Source organism: Centruroides vittatus, unplaced genomic scaffold (genome assembly GCF_030686945.1).
Source record: "Centruroides vittatus isolate TY-2023 unplaced genomic scaffold, ASM3068694v2 contig_854, whole genome shotgun sequence".
NCBI lineage: Eukaryota > Metazoa > Arthropoda > Arachnida > Scorpiones > Buthidae > Centruroides > Centruroides vittatus.
Genome location: NW_027122558.1, coordinates 509,816 through 536,881, shown reverse-complemented (window position 1 = coordinate 536,881; position 27,066 = coordinate 509,816). Strand labels below are relative to the sequence as shown.

General features: G+C 30.3%; 1 protein-coding gene across 1 annotated transcript; it reads right to left on the bottom strand.

The window, feature by feature from the left end:
- Positions 1-966: 966 nt before the first annotated feature.
- On the bottom strand, positions 967-25,324 carry CtsK1 (C1 family peptidase 26-29-p). Its single transcript, XM_067279050.1, has 10 exons — positions 25,062-25,324; positions 23,446-23,604; positions 18,038-18,210; positions 16,612-16,877; positions 13,405-13,596; positions 8,742-8,932; positions 7,005-7,096; positions 6,169-6,330; positions 3,583-3,772; positions 967-1,306 (listed from the first exon to the last, which is right to left on the bottom strand). Exons 1-10 carry the CDS (start codon positions 25,111-25,113, stop codon positions 1,101-1,103), a joined length of 1,683 nt encoding a protein of 560 aa, XP_067135151.1. The 5' UTR covers positions 25,114-25,324; the 3' UTR covers positions 967-1,100.
- Positions 25,325-27,066: the final 1,742 nt, after the last annotated feature.

Sequence of the window (27,066 nt, the reverse complement as noted above, 5' to 3'; positions counted from 1 at the left end):
TTGGCTTGATATTCTCTGGTTCCAGCCATTTTTAATATAATTAGTTTATATTTATCTTCGGACGAATGGAAATTGTATAAGTTAACAAGAAATTACTTTTTGTCACGTCGTCACAATGCCGGGTTGCAGTTTTTAATCGATTTAATTTAAAATATGTGCTCTCCACCTCAAATTAGTAGTGTCTTGCCCCATATATCATACTTTTCCTTTAACAATAGAGTTATGCGGGTCATCCATCTAACACCTTTCGGGGGAGAAATTTTTGAATCGAAATAACACGAGTTCCAATTTGCATCGGACGTTCGTATATAGTTAATCGAGGCCTTCTGCCCCTAAGGTTTCCATATCTGGTCTCGTCTTTCATCTATCTAACTCTGTTCTCGAGATTAAAAAAGACAGACCTATAAATTCCCACTTCCGTCTAAGATTTTTTCAAATTGCAGTGCAATCGAAGCTTCCAGCCCCTAAGCTTTCCATATCTAGTCTTGATTTTCATTATCTCAAGAACAAGGGATAGACGGATGGATGGATGGATAACAGTGGGGATGTGTTGGTCTGAAATTTGAAAAAGAAAAAAAAAAATCTTTTGGTCTATTTTCAAACTTGATATCAAAAGCTTTATAAAAAAACAAACTCAATTGGCGTAATAATTTTTGTTGCAAAATGTCACATCTATATTTCAAATAAACAATGATAAATTTCTAGATTTAATCTGTAAAAAGGTACTAACTAAATTTGGCACCATAAGTCTCTCATTATAAACTATCTTCAGCATCAAAAGGAAACATGAATAAATTTAAATTGTAAGAGATATTTTCATTTGTGTGTTTGATGTTGAAGATAGCATAAATTAAGCTGAAAAGTTTTTGGATTAATCACTACATTTCAAAATGTGTCTTTTTATAGTAGTTAATCAACAGCTTTTTCAACACATTTTTAGTAAAAAATAAATAATTTCAAACTATATATTTATAATAATTCCTTTTATTAAATATAAAAATATTTAATCATCCTTTTTTAAAATTTACAATCTTTTGCAAGTTACTTTTTATGATGTTTCAATCTAATGTTAACAATATGTGCAACGAGTGTAAAAATTACTATCGTCGTTGAGTGTCGTCGGTTAAAACGACAAACGTGGGTTCCGTTGCCGCTCCGCAGTTGTTATCTTTTTGACTAAGTAGAAAATAGCCGTCGTTTCCCCAGTAGGTAGACCACGAATTCTTTACTAACCAATATTTCTCGCCGAATAATTCTCCGTAACCGACGGCTAAGACGGAATGATCCAAATCGTCGCTCGTGTTTCCTGAAAATAAAACATCGCGGCTTTTTAAAAAGTTTTCTTCGTTAAACATTTTACGTATAATGCATTAACATTTACAAACTTGCAAAATAACGTGATATACTATTAAATTTATATGACTTCTAGTATCGATAGAAAGAATTTTCGGTGTTAAATTCCGACGCAAGTCGATTGATTTTATATTATAATTCGGTATAAATTAAAATTTTGAAGAACTTTGTTGTGGAAACAGAACTTTTTCATATACAAATTTCAGATTGTTTTGACCATTTTGTGTATCGATCAATGTTTGTTTAACCGAAACAATTTATGTTACAGAATTTTTGTGTCCTCTCGTCTTCCGGCTTTGTCATTATTAACAGAAACGATTCGTCGAGACATTCGACGTCGGTCAATAATGCTATTTGCTAACGGCCAAGGCATTCTTTGCAGCATTAATACAAGCCGGAAGTGACGACGTAAAACAATCGAACAACTAGCATTTGGCTAGCCACGCAAAACAACCTTTAAAAATTCTGTGACTGGTTTATTTGTATGTAAGTTGGTTATAATAATCACGTGTATTTAATATTAATTAAGATTTAGCGTTAACCTTTCTTTTCTATAGATAAGTTTACAATTTTTTAAGATATAGAGATTACATCTGAACAGGCTCTGGCCTTCAATCGTTAATATGTACAAATATGTTTTGATAATGTTTATTCAAAAATATTTAATAAGTATAAATAATTAGGAAATATTTGTTGTTTTTTTATATACAAGAGTTTACATAAAAATTAATATTTTTATTTAAAAAGAAATAGGAAAACCAAACTTTGACCCCATGATTTATTTAGCAATTAAAAGCTTATATTTTCTGAAAATGACAGTCATATGCACTAATATCTATCTAATTAATCACCAATTTCCAATTTGTTAATTGATACTAAATTTTTTAAAGTAAATTTGATGTAACAGTTTTAATTTAAGAAACATATTTCCCCATTTAGGAATCACTAAAAATAAATTTGTTTCAAAAATCAAATTACAATCATTCTCTTAATAAAATTTGAATACAGTTGAACCTATCTATCCATATCAAACACGTTTATCTCCAAATTTTTCTTCCTCTGCATTTTTAGCCTAAATTTATTATATTTTTCATGTTTATCTCAGAGGTTTTGGGAGAAAAATATTTATCTCATAAATTGGTACTTCAGTCCATAATTTAACTTCAAAGCTTGACAATTACATTTTGATAGATAAGTTGTAGTTGAGAAACTTCCCTTGCAGTATGGTAATAGTTGCAATTAACACTGCTTTTCTCTGGCTATGAGTTTGGTTTATTTGTTTATGGCAGCGGATCCCAACCAGTGGTCCGCAAAAGATTTAAAACTTTTATTCATTTTAAATTGTTATTCCCACATTGATACAAACTGAATTTAATTTTTAATAAAAATGTTATGTTTTCTACGAGGTATTATAATAGTACTGTTAAAGCATGTTACCCTTGAGTTTTACGATTACTTATGTTAAAAGTTTTGATTAAAGTTTATTTTTAGATTGACAGTTTATTTTTCTTAAACCTTGTGGTCCCTGCTAACAACAGTGAAATCAAAGTGGTCCCTGGTCAGAAAAAGGTTGGGAACCGCTGGCTTACGGCAACACGACACGTGAGCAATCTGCAAAGGGGAATGCCTCCCGGGAGGACTTTCTACGAGAAATCAGTCCCGTTTGGGTGTTAAAAACGTTAAGAAAACCCAAAACACTCCACGTGGCTATTCTATTAAATGAGGCGTGAATCCACAACTAACTACCAACATTTGGTAGTTTATCCACTTGGCCACTGGTGGGCTAAGGCTACATTTGGCTTGCATCTTGTTGGTTGAAGAAAGTCAAGCATAAGAAACTACTGACAAACTATTTCTGTTATGGTATTTTATTAATACAATAGCAAATACAGTACATTAGATATTATTAAAACATTTTTTACATACCTTACCTCCAAACCTGTTACTATTTAGAAACCTCTATATCTCAATCTGTATCTGCAATTTTTTTTCTTATTTCCGTGAGATTCAAGATAGGTTCAACTGTATTTGCATTAAAATTTGGTACAAACCACAGCAAATAGCTTTCATTTCTTCCACGAGTTTTTGGTAGCTATTTTACTAATTAATAGCAGTTAAGTATTACAAGTTTTTAAAAAAATCTTTTTGCCATAATGCAATAACAAAGGTCAGTCAGTCATCAAAAATGAAAATATAAATTACATTTAAATAAAATAAAAAAAATCTTACCACAAGCTGGTTCGTAATAAACGCCATTTGCATAAAAAGAAAGACTTTTGTGAGATGCATCAATACTAATAGATATCGGACCGTGATAAGCTACGGCTAATTTCAAAGCATCCAAATCGCCGGACGTGACGTTCACGTAACTACTTATTCTTGCCGTTTTTGATACGTTTCCGTCGCGACAAATTCCATCCTAAAATAGAAATTAAAATGTGACAAATTAATCGTCATCATAATGATTAAAAAATTTTTATATAAATTGATTATAATGTAGATGTATAATTATGGAAACAGCAAAGAAAATCGTGATTTCAAGGAATTTATTGTATCCCGTTATCGTTACGAGAACAGTTCTATGAACAAATACAGAACTTTTTAGTCATCATGATCAATCCCTTCCAACGTCAGTGCCTCATCTTCATATGGAATTTGCTTGTGGAACACATGATAGATTGAATGAAGAAACTGATGGAAGCACAACAAATCCCAATATTTTACTGCTGCAATTTTATGGTTTCTTGTGTTATTGTTCAAGATGAATACCTTGCACTGAAAAAATTTCTCTTGGTCGTCATCCCAAAACGAGCCTGCTGCAATTTGAGAATTTGCATTTTAGAAATATCAGAACTCTGTGCCCAGAAGGCTCTTGAAATTGCTTGATTTTTTTAGGCAGGAAAACGACTGTTTTTCTGTGTCAACTTTTCAGTTTATATATTTTTTGCCATTCTGATGTGCCATTTTGGTAACTGTAAATGGATTCTTTTTTTTCTGCTCCTTTGTGGCACAATCGTCCAGACAAAAAAACCTGCACGTCGGTAATCTTGCATTTCTGTATGTCGCCAAAATTTGAGTCATTTCAGAGAAAAGAGTAATTGTTTTCCATATAAATATGCTGCCACATATCAATACCGATTAGAGGTATTGACAACAGATCATCAAGCTTGTGACATTAAAATTTTTGTTCTGACCTCCACAGGGTATTGGAGAAAAACAATGTTTTTGATATCTAGAGAAAGATAATGACTCCTTTGAGATAATGAAACAGGTTGGCAATCACACAAGCATCTCACTGACAGTGATAGTAAAGAATTGTAGCAGTTGCAATTGAAACTTAAATAAATTTTAGAATGTTATACCAGAGGTGACAAATATTTGGGGTTTTCAGGTGCCAATTCTGAATCTAAAGTGGTTGAAAATCTCAGCCAAAATGGACCAGAAAGGGTCAAACCAAGAAGTCACGAACAAGGCAATACCGGCAAAGTGCTATAATAAATTATATTATTATTTTTGTTCTTGTATGTGGGTTTTTGGTACAATGGCCTTATTAGACCAAGGAATACCACAGCATGACAGAAGGATTAGGTTAGTTGTGATCTCTAGCATAGAGTACAGATGTTTTGTGAGGCAAGGACTCGGATTTGTTCATTGTCATCCAATAGCATACACGACACTTTATCGTCATCCGGAAAGGTCTGTCGTAACGACGGAGTTCCTTGTGTTATTGACAACAAGTTAAAAGTATGCAACGACTGTAAGAAAGGTCTGAAAATTAATGTAAACAGGTTGTGTTTCTGCTATCAATTATAATAACTGTTAAATACTCTTACTCTCTGGTCATAAACTGTTACAAACTGCTCTTTTATAATCATCTGTTATCACTCATACAGGTACAGGCACTTAAGATGTTGATGGCATGCACACAATATAGCTCATATGGAACAAATTTCAAATACAGCAGCAAAAGCAAAAGATTTTTCCACAAACGGAGATCACAGTGAGATGTAGCCTGTTATATGAAAGGTTTTCTTCAATAAGTAATTTGAAACAAAGGACAACCAAGTGACATAATAGACTCTTCTTAAGAAAAGTCAAACTTCCAGAACATGATTATTTATCACATAGTAGATGTGACTGCTTCATTTACCCAACAGATGTACTTAAGCAAGAATGCAAACATTACTTGACAGACTACAATTCTAACTGACCTATATTTATACAGGCATACCCCTGGTTACATATATAATGCATTCCATCAAATAGTAGTAGTATTGTGAATTGCCATTTTCCACACATTTTGCTTTTATTCAAAAGAAAGTTTCTGAACAGTGACCAATATTGTTTTGTGCATAGAAACAATTAAGAAAGTGAACCTCAATCGTCGACACTAAATTCCGACATTAACAAATTAATCAAAAATGTTTCTTCTATTCGTGCAACAAAACCCGGCCACTGCTCACGTACTGCACAAACTTCCTGTAATTACTTTCTCGTGGACATTTATTTGCGGCTCGTCCCATATAACGTAAATGGTAAAAATTTACAAAACTGACCCAAAAGTCTAAGGAAATAATTTAAGTATAACTCTTTTATATATACATAAGAGTTTATACTTAACAATAGAATGACTTATTTTATCACTAATCAGCGACATCATAGTGAGGAAATAATCCGGATGCAAAAATCAAAAAATTTTTATTTTAACTGTAGTTTTTTTTTATATTAACAATTTGATTATCTTACAAATTACTTTATTTTGATCGTAACAAAAATGTTCTCCTCAAAATTTATTAAAAATAAATTTTAACAAACCTGTCCGATATATGGGCCATAATCATCTTCGGTTGCTAGGCCACCGACTTCTCTAATGTATTGATACGCTCTGTAGTCTTCTCCGCCATCACAACCGTTATTTTGAAATTTCCAACTACAATCAATCAATTGTTGCTGAGATAAACGAACTAATTTTTTTGTCTAAAAGAAAACGAAGTTTACATATTTTCATTATATTTATATTTATTTTCGACGTAACAAAATGAATAAAATATACATATTAAAATAACAATTTGCCGAGTAAGTTTTCAAAAGTTTGAATTATTTTTCAATCGGTAATAATTAAAAATAGTTTCGTTAAAATTATTTAAAAAGTACCACTAGTTTGGTTTGGCTAATAGAACGTCACATCGGTCCATAGTACAAATTTGGACCTCTAGTGTCCAATTTCCTCGGCACCGACCATTTGGTTCTCTTTCGAACGAGAACTTGCGAACGATTCCGGCAAGCGACACGATTAGAACACGATCGCCCGTCGGAATCGTTTCTTTTTTTGTTCTATTTTTTACGAATTAGCAGGGCCATACACTCGACATATCATAATTGGCAACTTTAACTTGAAAAATTTTAAATACTATTCAAATGGATATAAAAACACGAATTGTCCTAAGAGAATAAATAATTTAATGATTTCCTATAAAATTAATTTAAGGAACAGTACGAAATTACTTAGCATCACTTTTATCTTCTATATACACAACACAAAACAAAGTATTACTATAAAATTTTTGACTTACAATAATTATAAAAAAGTTTAAGTTTTTATTTCTAGCCGATAAATATAAAATATTCTTTCAATTGTGACTTAAGATTACCTTTAAAAAGTAAGCTCCTTCAATTGTGCCTGTGGTTCCAAAACTCCAACAAGAGCCACAGATAGCTTGATCTTTAACTGGAGTCACGGCACCTGAAAAAAAATTTAATTTAAAAAATTTAAATAATTAAATATTTTACATGATAGTAATTAACTATTAATTTCTTTAATTTTGATTTATATAACTTGACTTTATTTAAACAGTTTATTTTTATACTTGAATTGAAAAAATTAAAAACTTCTATTTCTTGACTTCTCAAGTGAAAGGATTTTTCTTTTTTGAGAATTTATATATTGCATTAAAGAGTTAAAAATATGTTTTGTCTTCATTCAAGACTTAGAAAGTAAAATAAATTTTTAATCATCATCATACATTTGATAAAAACTTATTTAGATGAATTTTAAAATAATAGATATTAACTTTATAATTAATATGAATTACACATTTATAAAAGATGTAAGGAAATACTTTTATTACAAAATCTGTGATATCATTTTCATTTTGTTTAAAATATAGAAAAAAATACTAGTAAATTTTCATCAATATCATTACACCTATTTACAGGTTTTTCTACTAAAAAGCACTCTCTCAAATGCTACATACATAAATTTTTGAGTGTAATAAATTTGTATATTTTGTGTGAGAAGCTGGGTCAATAGGGATATTCTATTGACACTTAATTAGCAACGATTCGGTAAGAATCACTCACTTTGTCACCGGATGGCTATAAATTACGACTTGTCGTGGGATCGCACGATTCCCGTCGACGTCGGGACCCGACACCAGTTAGGATAGTTATACTCGCGTCCTAACTCGCAATAAAAGAAATAATGAACGATCCTCTATACCTATTACTAGGAGGGTTTTATATCGAGTAGAGGAGATTACGGGCAAGTCGATAGGTGTCCGATTTTGATTGAACCGACATCAAAACCATTTTTATAAACAAATATTTTATTTTAGTTACTTTTATTAAATTTTGTTAAGTATTTATAATTTTCCTAACTTTAAAACTTATAAATTCTCTAATCTTTGCAAGAGAGAGAGTTTACATAAAATTGACATAATACCTCTAAATATAATCATTGATCTTTCTTTCTTAATTCGTACCAGAGGTGGAGGTCGGGAAGTCGGAGGAGACTAGGCACAAACAAAAGGTTTGGAGAACTGCCCGGAATGGCCGAATTCACCCCAAATTGGGCGCGTAAAACCCTTAAATTCATAAATTTTCTCCAACGAGGAGTTTGGATTGTGGTCGTCCGACAACAAGTTGAGTTAGTTAGGAGTTTAGTCGTCGGATGGGATAGTAATTTTCTTAGGAACAAACGATTGGGAAAGGAAGCTTTACTTTCTCGTTCTCCCCAAATTTCTCTCAAAAGGTGGAAAAGTGCACAGTTTAACAGTGAAATATTACGTCGAGTTTTAGATTTTAGAAAAATAAAATAATCTTATATTCGGATTCTCACATTATGAGTTCTTTTGCATATTAGTAGTTGAATAATAACATTTTTTCTTTCCATCAAATAACAACAACAACATGTCAAAATCTTTAGTTAAAAGCATTCTAGTTCAAAATTTTAAATCAAAATTATATAAAAGAAATGAAAAAAAATACAAATATAATAATAGAGAACTTCCCATAAAAATTTGACTAATCTTTATCAAAAAGAGATTAAAATTACTAAAAAGCATTTTTAAAATCAACTTTTCACCATTAACATGTAACGTTTTAATTACCATATAATCTCCAATCTAAACTTTCTGGTACGTCTCTATCGTATAATTCTACGTCGAACGCTTCGCCGCCATTATATTCGGTCGTCGGTAATCTGCCTCTCATAGTCCATAATTCGTCGTCCGTGAAATCTGCCAAGTGGTTGACTTCCAATTTAAATGATAAACCGGCACGATTCTTTGAATTTATGAATCTATAAAAAAATTTGACACTTTTTATAATATTTTATTAATTTCAATTTCTGTTTTTATTGGAGTAACAAACAAAATACAATACTTTCCCAAGAACTTTCAGTTTAATAGGTCTTTCAATAATAGTCGTAACTACAATTTCAAAATTTGTTTTAAAAAATTATTTTATAAGTTTTACTTTCCTGGTTGTTACATATATGTAGCAAGACTGTTCTGAGTATTTTACATCTAAACCCAAAAAAAGAAGAAAAAAAAAGGGAAAAAGTTCTGTGTGTGTGTGTGTGTGTGTTTTGGCATCTATCATCATTTACTATCTCAAAATAGGGTAATGATTAAGAAATTAAATTTGGCACAGTAGCTTGTGTATTAGGAGGACTGATGCTATTAAAGTTTGGTGGTTAAAGATTGAGGGGTGGAAAGATACGGGAGGTCACGTGTCGTATCTTGAGTGCTGTCATACGTAATGAAGACTTTACTCGTTATTAGCATTTACAATTTTTTGTAAAAACTTATCTTTACCCTCAGCATTAAGCCTTTTGCCATTTTATGATTATTATAAAAGTTTTTTATAATAAAATCTCATAATAAATGGTGCCACAAAAATTTTATTTATTGTGATTAATAATATAAGAGTTATTTTTTAAATAAAATCTCTTAAAAGCCAGGAAAGTTATGCAACACATTGCTGGATTTTTTAAATACTGTACTTGGGCCATTCCAAATCTTAATCATCCAAACATGGGTATCCACAAAAAATTTTAGAGAAAAGCTCAGATGAATAATTATATTAATTAATTAAATAAATTTTTTGACTTTTTTGGGGGTTTTTTCACAAGTAGATTACAAAATACAGTATTATGTCAAAGTGTCCCATAGTCAAAACATAAGGTCACACATCTTAGTCACTTCTATGATTATAATTTCTGGAGTTCCACAGAGAGGGGCAAGTGCCTGGTTTGCTCCCCTCTGTGCGTCAAAAGTTGATAGTTTTACAAGGTCTCCCGCTAATGCTTCCGAACAAGTTCCACATTTTTTTCAAAAATAAATTTTAATTACTTTTTAAAATAGAAATATGGGTTCCATTAGAGGTATTAACATGACTTGTAAGATAGTCTGCTTTAAACAGTTAATATTTAAAATAAAGGCCAGTTTATACTTTGAGAATGAAAAGAAAACAACACTAAATTTATTAAGTGCACAACACTTCCACTCTCTTTTGGCTCATGGTAAAAGTAGAATAAAGTTCTAATATTCTCTACTTTATATTCCACAATTCTACGTGGAGACTGTCGACAAACGGTTGTTTTATTAGATATTATCTGTATACAGTGGAAAGAATATTTATTCAAATTTGGATAATTTAAATTTAAAACTTACCTAAAATATTAAAAATGTCCTGGGATTATCTTCTCTGTTTTCTTTCACCAATTTATCACATTCTTCATTTCGTTTCTTTTTGAATTTATTAAAAGTGCATATTTATTTTTCTAAGAATTTTACAAATAAAATATGTTTTAAAGCATTCATCAAAGCCATATCTGCATTACCATATTTAAACCAAGAGTACCACAAATGTATTGCATTTTCTTTTGCTATTTTGAGATATGAACATTTACAAGGAGGCAAACAACAGAAAAGAGAACAGATACTTGCTAGAGATATTGCTTACAGATATTGCCTTTCTTTTTCACAAAGTACGAACCAGCCTTAAATGTTCAGAAACCTTAAATCATTGTTCTAAAAATTATTTTTTTGCAAATACTTTGAAGATAGACTATCGGTCCAGAAGTATGGGGTGTGGCAGAAAGAACGTTCTGATTTGGCAGAAGCGTTGCTTCGCTCATAATAGAGGTACAGCAGTGGGCGTGGTCTCCTTTGATTTGTTTGCACATGCCATTTTTAGTCACCATCATGGCAAAGAGCATCATGCTTTTGTTGTTGAAGAGTTTGTTACAAATGGAGAATCTGTGATAATGACACAACGGGCCTTCCGAATATGCTTTCAGCTCGGGCATCATGATCCGGTTCTGGCTGCACCAACAATTTGTCGTTGGGTTTCAAATTTTAGACGAGCAAGTTCAGCTTTAAAAAGAAAGAATTCTGGCTGCCCTAGAAGCGTCACAAGACCAGAAGATGTGGGAGCTGCTAGAGCTTCCATACAGCAGTCTCCAAAGCGATCTGCACGCAAACATGCAGCTGCATTAAACATGTCTGATCATAGAGTGAGCTGTGTAAAAGTCTCTGCAGATTTTTACACAGCTCGCTCCACATGCATCCCTACAAAAGGATGGTCGTTCAGGAGTTGAATGATAGGGACTATCCACCAATCCATAAAACTTTGTGTCAGGATATTCTGCAGAGCATTCTCCCAACAGCGGTACTGATCTCCAGTGATATAGCCCATTTTCATTTATCGGGGATGGTCAACAAACAGAACTTTAGGTACTGGTCTGACAGTAATCCTCAAGAACTCCACCAGAGACCACTTAATAGTCCAAAAGTTACGGTTTGGTGTGCCTTAGGTGCTTTCGGTGTGTGGGGTCCTTATTTCTTTGAAGAGAAGTGTTACAGTGACAGTAACATCAGAGCGCTATTGTGAATTGCTTGAGAATTTTCTCCGTCCATTAGTTAACGGTTTACTCAACGATCATGATCCGAAAGATGTATGGTTTCAACAAGATGGCGCCATGTCGCATATCTATGGAAGGTCACTTGGAATTCACAGAAACTTGTTTACGGGCCATCTTGTCTCTTTACGGGGTGATATTGGTTGGCCACCACGTTTGACGGATTTGGCCTCCATATAATTTTTTTTCTGTGGGGCTATCTCAAATCAAAAATGTACCAACACTGACCAACAAATTTGCAAGAACTTAAGGCAGCAATTATGCAAGAAATCACGGTGATGCTGCTGGACATGGTCTGAAGATCAATGCAAAATTTCCAAAAGAGACTTCAAAACTGTATTGACATTGACAGTCACCATTTAACTGATGTACTCTTCAAAACCTAATGGATGACAATGGCATACTGTGTACTTACCAGGTATAAAAGATTTCTTTCTCTATCTTGCTTTGTATTTTTTTTTGTCATTCCATATCAGAACATTTTTTCTGCCACACCCTGTATTTAGGAAAGTATTGTACTTTATGGCATATAAGATGCATTCCTTTTGATGAAAAATATTTACAAAAAAAACTATTTAGTGTATTTGCCCATAGCCTACCAAAGACTGTCGAGGGAATTCGTTAGCCTACCGAAGATGGCAACTCAGAACATAAGATGAGAAATGATTTTTTCACCGTTTTTCTTTGTTATAATAAACTTGCATCTTATTCACTGTAAATACAGTTTTTAATGAATTTGTAAGCAGTTAGTGTTTTTTGAGTTCTACATCATTATGATTTAACACACAAAATGAATGCAATGTTTTTTCTATTTAAATTGATAAAATTATTCAATTAAAGTAAATGGAATATTTTAATAACTATTATTAAAGATATCAAAAGTTGTTAAAATGATTTTAAAAAATTAGGCAAGACAAAATATTAATAATACAAGGCACATCCAGAAAATAAGTACCATTTGGCTATTTAAAAAAAGTAGGCATTTGAAAGAATATTACTTAATTACCATTACGTTATACATAGCTCAATCTACTTTTCAACGTGATCACCATGCAAATTAAGGCACTTATCGTATCTTGGCACTAAACTGAAATTACCCTGTTTATGGAATTCTGCCACCTGTGATGAACAATTTCTGGACATTGCAGTGATTGTTGTCTGCTTTCTGGTGTCACCAAGCAAATCCAAATTTCATCACCAGTGACAATTCTTTTCAAAAATCTGTTTCCTTCCCCTTCATACCACTACAAAAGTTCTAAGGCTGATCCCATGCATTTTGTTTTGTGAACATCCATTATCATTTTTGGCACCCATCTCAAATGCAACTTTTTGAAGTGCAAGTGTTTAGTCACAATTTCATGCAGCAAATATCTTGAAATGTCAGGAAATTGCAGAGAAATCAGAAATTGCAAACTGTCTATTGGAATGAATCTTCTCTTTGACATTGTGTGGCAAGTCTTCATTGACTAGGGATAGGTGGCCACAACACTCCTTGTCACAAACATTCTCTCTTCTTTGTTAAACATTCTAACCCACTTTCTCACCATACCTTCACTTTCCGTCACCCTTATCACATTTAGTCTGTAAATTTCATGTAGTCAAACATTTCTGGTTCAAACCTAATTACTGATAGTGTTTCACAACTGGTAGGCTGCTCAATTTTTTGAACAGTATAACTGGCACTTAGTGATCTTCAAAGTGAATAAGAAAAACAAATATGGTTTGTTTACTTTGTTCTTGAGTGGAAGAAGTAACTAAGTAACTATGTATGAATGACCTTGACATTGGCAAAATGCAAAATGGTATTTATTTTCTGGATGCGCCTCATATTTATCATTACTACTCACCTATAATTATGTCTGAAAATATTCATTCTTTTCAAATGTTCTATATCATTTGAATAATTTTTATTATGTGTATTTTTAAAATTATGAAAAGCATCCTGAACATGCTTATCTTCACCGTCAACAAATTCCTTTGCTGGATTATGCAGAGAAATAAATTCAACTCCAGGGCCTGGGAAAGCTCTGCAAGTGAGACTATATTTAGAAAAAGAAAAAAAAAAAATGCATAAAAATTAATTCAAATTTTTTAAAAATTTATAAAGATAGCTTGAAAAAGTAACTATCTTTTTATATACACTACTGGAAAATGAAAAAGACATCCTAAAACCATTGTCCAGAAGAAGGAAAATTTTATTCACACACACTATAGATAGTATACTGTACACAATCATTCACATGGAGCCATATGTATATGAAAGAATCTGCAGGGTGTGTCACAGACTATTTCAGTACTCTGTTAACTACCCTGTTACCTCTGTCTAGCAGCAACGTAGACTGCAACCCTCACGTGGAAACAATCAGAGATGACAAATATATAATAAACTTTCCAAGGTCCGATACACTGATATGCAACCAAACGATCACCGTAATTAATCAGGCAATAAATTTGCTATTACCTAATGTCTACCTCTAATACCAAATTACTTAATATCTAATCATTAATAATAGCAAATTTATAGCCTGATTTAATTACAGCAATTGTTTGGTTGAGATGACAAATATTATTTTGCGAAATAGAGTTTATGCATATTCCACCCAGTGGCACATTTTGGCAAGGGTGTTGCCGATGTCAAAGACCAGGCCAGACGACGTTTAATCTAGTCCCACACTTGCTCAATGAGGGCCAAGTCTGGTGATCATGCTGCAGGCCAGAGAATTTGATAAATACCTTAGAGAGCATATTGGGTTGCATGAGCAATTTGTAGAAATACATTATCCTGTTGAAATAGCATATCTCCCTGTTGTTGCACAAACAGCAGCAGAATGGAGGATGATGTTCTGGATGTATCATGCACTGGTCAAATGTCCTCCATGAAAATGGGCATTGTAGGCAACAGCTCTTCATACCATGATTCCAGGTGTTGGTTCTGTGAACCACTGCTGTATACACGGTGGAAGGTGTCGATCACCTGGTCAATGCCACAAATGCAAGCCATCATTAGCACCAAGGCAAAATGTGCTCTCATTACAGAATACAAGTTGTCATTTGTCCCTCCAGACACTCCTTTCTCAACAATATACAAGTCTGTTTAATATGTAAACTGAAAAAAAAAATATTGAACAAAGTAACAATTTTAATAAAACAATGGGATGGTTATGACAGAGCAAAAATATGATACTGTGCCTTTCAAAACAGTACATAAGATCAACCTAAATCTGGAAGATGTTCAGCACATCTTTTTTCCATGGATCAACTGCCAATTTGGCTGCAGAAAATGAATGACAGCAGAATAATGCATCAATACATAAGCCAATATATACACGAGTCATCCAATACTTCCAAGCCAATAATGTGAATGGTCCACACTGGTCTGCAAATCCAGATTTAAATATCACAGAAAATATCTTTTATCTTTTAGAAGTGCAGCTATATCAAGTCTAACAGTATGAAAAACACAGAGGAACTTGATGCAATTAATTGGATTTGCCATATTTAAATAAAGCTGTAATCAAGGGCAGAGACAAACCCTTCCCAATGTTGGCAAAGGTTGCACCATCAAACAAGTAAAACAGCAAGGCCATTTTTGGGACAAGACTATGTCTTAGAGACTCACTACTAAGTAGGATCACTTCAACACTCACAATGGATCTCATTCTCCAATCTTCTTTGGTATTGCTGGTTTTGAGTGCGATCGTTCAAACTTTGCCAGCCTTGGCCACAACCACGACCACGAGGTCATCCATGACACATTTTTGGTGAAATTAACCTATCCAATGTCGAAATTTCTCTCTATTGCACTCCGGGTTGAATTTTTGTCCATTCAAAAATTTCCCGTTTTTGAAAAAATAATCATGGCTATTGTATTGTCTGAAATTATTTTTTTTTATTTTGCACAAACAAAATAAATATATTAATAAATGTAAAAACAAAAAAGAATTATATTTAGAAAGTTAGTTTTATAATATAAAATTATAACGACTAGCGCCATCTAGTTTAAAAAATGTGCACCGTTCGCATTTCCAACTTCCCAACGACAATGCATGTGCAAATCTTGCACTAGCACCTGTTGGTAGAAAGTGTTGCCATTTTGTATTTTATTTTGACTCTGTTCTCAGTCCCCCAACTACCTACAAGTCTGGTTTTTTTTTTGTGTGTGTGCATGATTTGGGCACCAAATACTTTGTGCCAAATTGCAACTCTTGACACGTAATCCATACCTCTAACGTGTCTGACCGTTGACAGCAACGTGATTTTATAAACAAGACAGTCTTGTCAAAAAAGAACATATATTTTTTGCAATTAAAAGAAATACAACAGTATAAAGAAGGAAAATGAAGGATGGAAAGAATGGGAGGAAAGCCAGCCTTCTTGACTGGCACTTTATAAAAAAGCTATTGGTATCAGTTGGCAAAAATCAGTTTCCATATCCAGACATCCCCAGTAATAAATGTCGAAATATGGCTGTAATCGTGAGCATGTAGAGTGATCCATTCCAAAGTGAGTTTTTGAGCCGACGGAATATCAAGAAAGTCAGATATAGTGAAAAAAACGAGACCTATGTTCCTGACTTTGACATATGTGCATGATTCTTAGGTGATAATATTTTATTAAAATTAACAAATATTATATCCATGTTAAAAACTATAATGGAATATCACATCCACACTGTCTTTCTCATTTCAAACTTCTACACTAGAGTGCATTAAGGAGATCAAATCAATATGCCAAATAGTAAAAAATATTTTGCCTAGTGTGTAATTATACATGCCTATATGCTATTTTTATATGTAAATAACATATTGACTATACCATTTTCTTTTAAATAAACTAAATATATAAACTAATAATAAAATATAATTATATAATATTTAAACATTAAAAACTATTTCAAGATAAACTCATTAAATATAGATATAATATCAAATATTCTATTGTTAGATATGTCAGAAAAACATATAATGCTTTATTAATTCCATAATAACTGAATATAATATACAAGACTTCTAGGTCTCTACTATTCTAATTAATTAACTTATAATAAATAAAACTTACTTTCACCAATTTCAAAATTGATTGGGTCAATAGGTTCTGCACTGTAATTCTCATATATTAAATCATATTTATCATAATGAGAACCCAATAATGAATCGTATCCTTTCATATGATAACGAACTGGTACTACTTCATTGTCTTGTCTATAAAGCCACATTATGTATTTATTAACTTTAGAACCTTCAGTTATAGTATATTCCCATTTTTCACAATGTTCACTATTATAAATTTCTTCAACTGGGCAAAGTTCTTGACCCGCATACTATAAAAAAGATATTTCCGATATTAAGTTAATGTTAAAAAAATTAATATTTATTTCTGTTTAAAATTATATAGATTACAAGGTTAAAACGTGATTTTATAGAAAGAAATTAATGCAGGTGAAACTAAACATACACAAAGTTAATGCCGAATGATCTGCCATCTTCCATCTGTTCGACAAAACAAAGCTAAATTAATAATTGGATATAAAGTAATTTGGCCAGAAGTAGCCTGGCAGATAATCTGGCAAATTGTTTGGCATTATTTAAAAATCAGGTTATTGGATCTGTTGTTATACACACAACTTTTAGTAAACAAATATTAGCACAGCTTGGGGCTTTTCACATTTTTTATATACAGTAAACTATTTATTATAAATCACAGATATTATCATAAGCCATTTGATGTCATCATAATTAGCATGTCCGAAAAACCATAAAAAGTTATAAAACTTTGCTTATTGTCATCATTATCTTCAGGAAAATAGTAAAAAAAGAAAAAACTTAAAAAATTCCTGTCTGTCTTAACCAGTGTTTTAAACATAATTAAAATGATTAATGTCTAATTTACTAATAGTACTGTAAGATAAATTGCTGATGTTTCTTATTTCAATCATCATAAAACCTATATGCTAGCTGTTGTTAAAAAGGTAATGAGCAGGCAAAACAATACTAGATGAATTATTATTATTATTAATTGCACATCAACTAATAATGTACAATTTAACTGTTTTAACATGTCCTTTACTACCTGATTATAAGAAGTGTATTACCAGATGTATGATAATATTGTATCAAGCACAATACGCAATAGTATTTGTATGAAAATTTGACAAGAATTGTCATTTAAAGTTTTTTTTCTTTATTAAATCAACTTGTACTGATTTATAATGGAATATTTTAAAATTAGGATGAGAAAAGTAAAATGAGCTGTTGGGTCAAGTATATTCTAACCTGAACACTCTGTGATCAAGAAAAATAAATAATCACTAATCCAGCACCCTACAGGTCCCAATGATGTCAGATTAGTGATGTCAACCTGTATTAAATTATTTTAAGTCACATCTATATCATGAATCATAAAAAAAATTATAAATGTAAAACATAATATTTTTAAAAATGTATGTTTCAAATGTTTTATATATCAAAATAGGAAACTTACTTTGAATTTTGAAATATCAGGTAACAAGCTTTGAATAGTTACTGGAGAATCTTCAGTTCCATTTACTTGAAAGCATGTATGTTTTGGAACTCCATTATCATCTGGCATATATGCCACTTTATAACTGACTCCATAGTCTCCTTCGGTAGGAAATTGGAAAGTCTTCACAAGATCTAAAAGCATATTTTAGTATAGTCTGAATTTTTTGTTATTAATAAAGATTTTGAAATTAATTAATAATCTGATCTGAAATACTTAGAAATCATTATAATGTTGATGTGATTAAATTAACTATAAAAAAATAATTTTTATATTATTTTATTATTATTTATAAGAATATTGTAAACTTTTCAATAATAAGAAATTAAGAAAGCATATCAGATGTTGAAAACCGTTGATACCTTAAAGAATCAAAAACTATGTAATTTAAATTTTACATCTTTGATATGTAATGACAAATAATCTTTAAATTCAATGAGTTAAAAAACTTATTTTTATAAATGATATACAGAACATAAACATGCATGTACTGTCCTTCCAGAAAGCAATTAATTGTCTGTGTTGAGGAACTTGAAAACAGAACTTAATATTTAAGAAATGTACAAATAAATTTAAAAGAAATTAGCTGTAATTAATTTCATTTTCTTAAATCTAAATTATTAGAAAAGTACAATAATATATGTTTTAATCAGTACTCAGTACTGTAGTTGTGCCAGCACATGCCAGGACATACCAGGGGAGCATCCTGGTGCTTTTTTTAAGCAGGACCCTTGTACTTTGTGAACATCTAGGTCGGACTTTAGACTAAGTACCTTGGCCGAAAAACAGAAAATTACTTTTGCTAAAATTGCCAGGACAGTAATTGTAAAATTAACAAACAATTAAAGATTATATAATAAAACGTCATTCCGTATCGTTTCTCGTACCTCGGGAAAACGATTGTTTTACGGCAGAGTCGACCTCTTATTATAAAATTACTTCTCGGACGGTTTTTGTGCCGATTACGAACATATAGATCATTTTTGGTACATTTAAGATGTTTTGCAGATATTGTGCCCCAAAACTGCACTTTGCCCATAGAAAACTTCATAGATGGAAGAGATTCAAACTCAAAGTGTTGGTTAGCATCTTGGCACTCTTTAATCTACAACTACAGCCCTGATTTCAACTTTAATATTTTTAATAAATTTAATTTTTTTAAACTCTGCTTATAATATTCAGGGTCTTCCAAAATAAATGCTACCGTTTTAAAATACTGTAATTATGTTAATTATTATCTGAGAAGTAGATGATATAAACTAATCAATAGAGTAATTGTCTAAGTTTCATCTTCCATCTGCAGGAAGCACCACAAACAAAAATGGCAACTCTAGAACAGAGAAATAATTTCAGAAATTGTTTAAATTCTAGGATTAGTAATAATTCAATAATCAACTACAAAAAATTACTTTCATAAACATTCTTTTCTCAAGCAAAGTGTTCCTAAAGCAAATGAATAATTAAAAATTCAGAAAAAAATTGGACAACTTTAAAAAATCATTTAACTTTGAAACAGAATTTTAAAATAATCTAGGTTAAATAATATTCAAAGTTTATTTGGAATGCTTAAGAATTTGCTAGAAAATATTTCATTGCAGAACAGAAAAAAATGGGAATGCACAGTATACAGAAGGTATTGTTGAATAAGCAATTAAGAAAGATGTAGTACTAAATTGTGTTTTATATTTATATTATATAATAAATTATTTAAAAAATTAATTAATTAATGTTGCAAAAAATTAAAATATAAATTCATAATACTGTGTAATGTTTGTTGATTTAAATTCTACAGTAAGTGACATTTTATCAACAAATTTAGCCTATATATTGTGTTAATGAATTAAAATTAAATTAAATCTTCACATTAAAACAATTATGTAAGCTTATTGCTAAAGTAAAACTAATTGAACAAATACTACAATTATTTAATTAGTTCTACTTTAGCTATGATCTTACATTATTGTTTCAATATAAAAGATTTAACTTTCATTTTTAAATCTTATCACAATTAAAAATAATGATATATACATTATATTTATTCAATAAAGATCAATAATAGATAGATAAAATGTTATAAAAACCACACTTTTGTATATAGAGGAGAACATAGCTGAATAAAGACTTACAAAATTTATAAAAACCTGCCAGTAAGTTATTTTATAAAATATCAACAACACTAATTGTGTAAGTCCTGCTATATTATTATTTTTTACAAAAATAACCTTAATTTAAGGAGGATGTGAAGATTTTGATTTTCCTCAAATTTGAAAATAATTATTAATAAAATTGTATTTATAGTTGAAATCTTAAAAATTTAGTGTGTTGCTGATGTTTATCAACAAGGACTAAACACACATTTCAAAATATTATTCCTTACCAATATGTTTTTAGATTATTGTATTCATAACAGTTTGAAAAATAAGAAAATTTGCCTTTAATAGAAGATTATAACAATGATATTTTCTATAGTCAAAATAACTTTTATGAGAAAAATAGAAAACTTAATAAACTAAAACCCTTTCTCAATAAATTGTGCAATATAAAGTTATTATTACATTCAATTTCTTATCATTAGTTACAATTTTTTTTTACATATTTTTTTTAACACAGATAATCTATTGCTTTACTTATAAATATACCATATTTACTCACATATAAGATGAGGTTTATATTCATTTTTCATTGCTTCAAAAACCTAGGTCGTCCTATACACACGAGCAAAGGATTCTTTGCATTTTTACAATACTGGTAATTTTTGCGAACCGTGTAATCACATTTTTTACTGGATGCTCACTTTCTAGTGTTTAAAAACATAAGTATTTTATCTGGGTCGTTTGAATCGTTCTTGCGTGTTGTTGGAAGTAAAGATGAATAGCAATAGGAAAAACAAAGCTTTTGAATTGAATACCAAATTGAAATTCCAAAATCACACGGGAGCCCGATATAAGTTTTAATCCGTCCTCTCTTGAAAACGTGATTATTCGGAAATCAGAATTCGGAGAAACTCTTAAGTGTAATTGACCGAGAGTAGATTCGATTGTTAAGAATTGGAAAAAATGTTTCCGATTGTCCAGCTTTACGTGAACAAATTTTTTAAAAATCTTGTAAAATTGACAACAAAGTTTAAAATGCCAGTAATTTTTGCAGGACAATGTGTGCATTTATGTGCATTTGATATTTTATTTGTGACTAAACGAAATAAAATTAGAACTGTATTAATATATCTAATTTTTTTATTTTGATCTTTAAAGTCACAGCTCGTTCTATATGCGAGATCCTCTTATACGCCAGTAAATACAGCAGCTATCACGAAATGAGAACTATTATTATAAATATTTATTAATAAATGAAATAATAAATACAAAATACTTATAATTATAAAAAAACTATTGCATAAATTTTCATTGTACAATCATTTCCACTAAATATTTATTACATAAATTTTTTACTTTATTCCCTAATTAGGATTAGAAATTACAAGTGCAACAAGATAAAATTCCTGAGTGGCCAATTATATAATTCATAAGTTCAGTGGCACACTAAGAGAAAAATTTTCCAGGTGTTTCTTCCTTTTTCTTTGGGAGCCAAGGGGCCCTGGCATCCCCAAAGAAAAAGGAAGAAATCCAAGAAAATTTTCCAAAAAATCTTTTCCTAATTAAAATTCACTTTTTTTTTACTTATAAAAACTGAAGATGTGACACAATATATTCAAGGGTGTCGCCAAGGGGGGAGGAAAGGGTAGCTGCCCTCCCCTAGAAATTCAAAAAAATTATTTAAATGTTAAGTTTTAATTAAAATAATCTTCTTAGGCTTCTTGTAAGTTATAAAAGTGTTTTAATTAAGCTATTTCTTTTCTGGTACATAGTAAATAATTAAAACTTTATGAATCGTTTTTATTTTACTTACATACAATTCATATCCTCTATCAATTTACATCAACTTGCCCCCCTTGGCCGGCGTCGTCCTTGAATATATTACTTATGATTTGGCAGTCACGTAAGGTGAGAATTTTATTAAATTCTCATTAAAAATTTTTTATCCATTCAACTCGAATCCTCCAGAGATTAAATCCCGAGTGCACCACCGTATAGGTTCCAGCCTTCATTTTCTTTGCTCCATTCACAGAACAGATGCAATCAATCACCTCCAGGGAAGACTTGTAACAACCAACTCATTTTCCTAATCATTTCTTCTTTTCTATCAGTAATTGCTTTTTAATGAAATTGTAATTTTATTTTACTCTGTTTTACTTGATTTCTATTTATTTATTGTCTTAACTTTTGTTTTCTCATTATCAAATAACTTGCATATTTACTTATTCCATTTCTTTATCAGACATTTCTTATTAGCCACTTTTAATACCAACAAATAATGCTATTTTATTTCATTTAGAATCATTGTTTGATGGTAAATATGTTAGCACTTTAATGTTATTTGGAAAACTAGAGTACAACAGTTTGGAAATGCTTGCCAGTTTGACCACAGAGACAAGGTGTCTCATTCAATAATGTTACATGCAACATTTCCTTATTTTTGCTTAATATAAAAATTCAATTAATTGTTGATTTTTACTTATGTATGGTGATTTTTGCTTATATATACAGTATGTAGGATATATATAAATTTTTTACACTTTTTCTTTTGTGAAAAGTAAAAGTAACTTTATTCGATAAAGCTAATAAATAATTTCGTATAATAATATAATAAGCAAAATTAAATATTGTCGTCGTATACTGGTATAAGTATCAATGTACTATATAGTACAGTACATTGATACTTATATCAGTATACAATGACAATAATCAGTATTGATATACATGATATACATATATGTCATTCAAAATTAATATATATCTATCCTATATGTTTTTTAAAAATCTGTTATATATAAAAAGATTTTTGTCATCAATAAAATTTCAAAAAATTTTATCAATAAAACTTAATAAATTTAATTTAAAATTATTTATTAGCCAATAACAATAACATATAGGAAGTATTTAAATTTATATCACTTCAAAGTTTTTAAACGGCAGTATGATTCAGAAGATTGATTTTTAGTCAATGTGAATGGCAAACATTACAACAGTTAAATATCAATTATTTTACTATCTCGTATATCATAAAAATATCTTTAAAACTTATCGAGAGAAAAATGTGTTTTATTTTTAAAAAGTAAAATATTAAATTGTTATATTACGACTAAAATTTTTAGACATAAATATGCCAAATTGTTTGAATTTATCTTGGAAAAACTACTAATAAAATATGATTATATACACATATAAATTCAAAATATGAAATTATACAAGTTTAAAATTCGAATACTTTGTGAAAATAAAAATTACCGTACGAAATTTTACAATACTTGCCTCCGTAATAATCGACTCTACTTTTTCCATTTTTTTTATCATAAAATGCAGTGAAAGGTTCCTTTATCTCGGCATAAGGAAGCAAGATCAATCCCATCGCGTAATACGAATCGGCAAAAACCGGCGGGGCTTTCGGCTTTATCGTGTTTGCCGTCACTTCTGAAAAATTATTTTAAAAGAGTTTTACATTAAATTAAATTCCTTAATATGCAAAAATAAAATTAAATAATTTGTAATTTTAAATAAAATAATTGCAATATAATAATTCCATTATTAAATACAATTATTTTATTTTATTTTTTTTTTTTTTGAAAATGTTCTATGTTTATTTCATTAATAAAAACTTAAATTTTCTTATAAAATTTCCAATACTATTTTGAAATTTTTAATTTTTTAAATTGAAAGTAAATTAAATTTTAAAATGTTCATAATGTTTCTTTAATAAAGTTTTTATCAGTTATTTAAGAAATAATATAAATAAAAGAATAGTTTAATTTTTAGAAATTTTCACTCTGAAGAGAGGAACTGAAAGAGGAACTGGAATATATATATAGTAAATAATGTTATCATTGAATGACATCATATTTTAAATTTCCTGAAATTACAGGATATTTATTTTCTTAAAAGTATTAAGACATGTTACCATTTTCTCCTATCTGAAACAAATTCGGTCGTTATAGATTACATAAAATGCTACGGAATTATAAGCAAGGTCCCGTACCCGGGTGCCAAACCCGGGATGGCCGCAGACAGTTTACGTGTAAAATTTTGACTAATAAAAACAATAATCAAAACTTTTTTGATGATTTTTAACTGTTTAAAACTATGTATACACAGATATAAAAGTAAACACTGTATATAAAATTCTTAATTAAATAATATTAAATTAACAAGAGTGGCCCACGACCCGGATTACGGGTTATTCGATATTATCGGTCACGTATAAGCCGTACGTCGGTATCTACAAACATTTCTTAGCCTATATTAATTTAGTTAAAAATTAAAATAAATTTTTGTTACATTAATAGTTGAATATTAATAAAAACATTATATAATATATTCTATAATTTTATTAACTATTTTTATAGATTTGGACAAATGTTCAATTTTGTGTCAAGATATTTTTGTTGACAAAATAAAAAATAATCTTGATAAGATAATATTAAGTTTATACAATCCTTGAGAACAGAAAGAGCAAGAAACAGTTATTGTATGACTCATTTTCACAATATATTACAGTGAGATGCTTTCAAATTTGGTGCATATGAATTCTCATACAAAATCCAAGAACAAAACACAAAAGGATAATTTTGTAGAAAAAGGAACAATACAATTATTATTATTTTTTCTTCTAACAAATATTAAAATCCCTAAAATGTGAAATTATTCTGATATAAAAGTTAGCATTGAAGAAAGCAAAAACCTTATTTGTAGTTACTATTATAGCATAAACTATAAGAATAACTTAAAAATAGGGCTTTAAAGATTTAAATTGTAACCTTTTATTTTATATACAGTGGTTTAATTTTGTAAAAATTATGTATGTGTAATTTTGTACAAAGAATATCCTTTTAAAAACATCATAAACGGTACTAGCATATATATAGATCACTTACCTAACGAGTAACATGCTAAAATAAGTATTAAAGCACAAAATAGGAGCTTCATGATTTCAATAAATCTGCAAAGTTAATGTAAGTAGCATGCAGTTGCCGACAAAATTTATGTTGGAGGGAAGAGTCACGCGCAGCTGATTCGTCACATGACTCAAACATTCGTCTCTCCCACGTGATAAGTTTTCGCGATAAACACAAAATATCTGTATTTCTTCTATCAAAATTCCAGCGATTTTCTGATATATTTTAACGTTATATACCTTCTGGAGATGGTCTTTTTTCTTTATATACGCGTTTAAATGGCGTTTTTTAAAAAGAAACTCCCAAAATTAGAGACAGCAATTTACGTTATTCGTCCCCCCCCGTTCCAATTTAATATCGATAATGTTTATTATAATCAGCAAAACAAAGATATACTAAAAATAAACAGTCAAGGTACGATCGAATTTGTCAATTTGCCAGCCAAAGTTTGCCACAACAGTTCAAATTTCGACGTATATTATAAGAAATTTAAGTGAAGTTGGACAATTCTTTATCGCTTCAGAGTTTTCACTGTTTTTTAAAAATTATATTGTATAGTATTTATTCATATTTTCAGATATTTTAAATAATTAAATTAACTATTCAAAGTACAGCTGTTCGTGACAGCGAGGTTGAGGCCGAAGTTTTAAACGCGAAAACGTGAACGTCGGACGTTCGGCGCCGCTTTCCCGTAAGCCTAGAAGTTCGACAATGGCCTTTAGAAAGTCAGTGGAACCACGCTCGACATTTTAAAGGCCATTGTCACACTTTTAGGCTTACAGGAAAGAGGCGCCGAACGTCCGACGTACACGTTTTCGCGTTGAAAACGTCGGCCTCAACATCGCTAATGACTTTCGTCTAAAACAACTGTTTTTGAAGTCTCATTCAACATAAACTTTCTCTTATCGTATATTAATTATATATTAATTAAGAAATAAAATGACGCAAATTTAGTTTATTTATTATTTCCAATCGAATTATTTTCAGTGACAATGAGAAACCGGGATCGTATCCAGTCGGAAGCGAATTATTTCTAGATTATTGTACAGTACTTATCAGAAACGTGTGTTATTATAATTTTAAAAAGTCGCATAAATTCATAAAAAAATCGATTTATTACGTATTTTATATTTATGACGTGTTACTGAAATCATTTAAATATTTAAGGATAAATATATGCTGTATCTGAAAAATTGTTAACGTTTTAAAGTAGGATCGTTCCTGCAGTGTATGGTTATAAATGGAATGACTTTGCAACTACACCCGTCGAGGGCTTGTACGGAATTTGGTTGATTTTTTCTGAAGCCCTTTTACTCTTTAAAAAATCTTTTGCCATTACGAATTACTACGGGGCCCTAAGTTTTCTCTAGATTAGACATGGGAAAAATTCCCAATTCTCTCTCCCTCTCGATGATCCTGTCTTCAACCTACGGCATTCGCGCGAAATTTTGCGCTTAGAGAGGCATAGACGGGCCTTGCGTGGGTTCGTCTATGCCCCTCTAAGACTTCACATTTATGTTTTATATTCGGAATATAGAGCGGTTCTAATCACAGTGCCGATTAATTTTCAACGTGAACTTTGTCTAGTAGCAGAATACGAATTATTTATATTATTTTTGTATTTATTATTAAATTCTATAACTCGATAAGTCTTAACTCGAAAAATAACGTTTAATAAAAATATTAATGAGTAAAAAAACGAGAAAATATTTACAATATATAAAACGTATATTTTTATATTTACTATATGGTATTAAACTAAGAAGTTAAATACAAAATTTACAGTGTCGTTAATCATAATTTACTAGTCTGTGATAACAAATATATTTCCAATTCGTGTTTAACTTACATTTAAGAAATATTGACATCAGTAAATGGTTAATATTACTCAATTCAAATTATCTGTAAATGGACCATATAGTAACTAATAGGTGAATGTAAAATTATAATGAAAGAATAATATACAAGCTTATTTTTTCCATTA

Excerpts from the sequence above, each read along its gene's own strand:
- CtsK1 (XM_067279050.1), bottom strand. The coding sequence starts at position 25,113 with ATGAAGCTCCTATTTTGTGCTTTAATACTTATTTTAGCATGTTACTCG. Across the intron at positions 18,211-23,445 it reads TAGAGTCGATTATTACGGAG|ATCTTGTGAAGACTTTCCAA; the intron begins GCAAGTATTGTA and ends ATATGCTTTTAG. Across the intron at positions 3,773-6,168 it reads ATGGCCCATATATCGGACAG|GATGGAATTTGTCGCGACGG; the intron begins GTTTGTTAAAAT and ends TTTCTATTTTAG.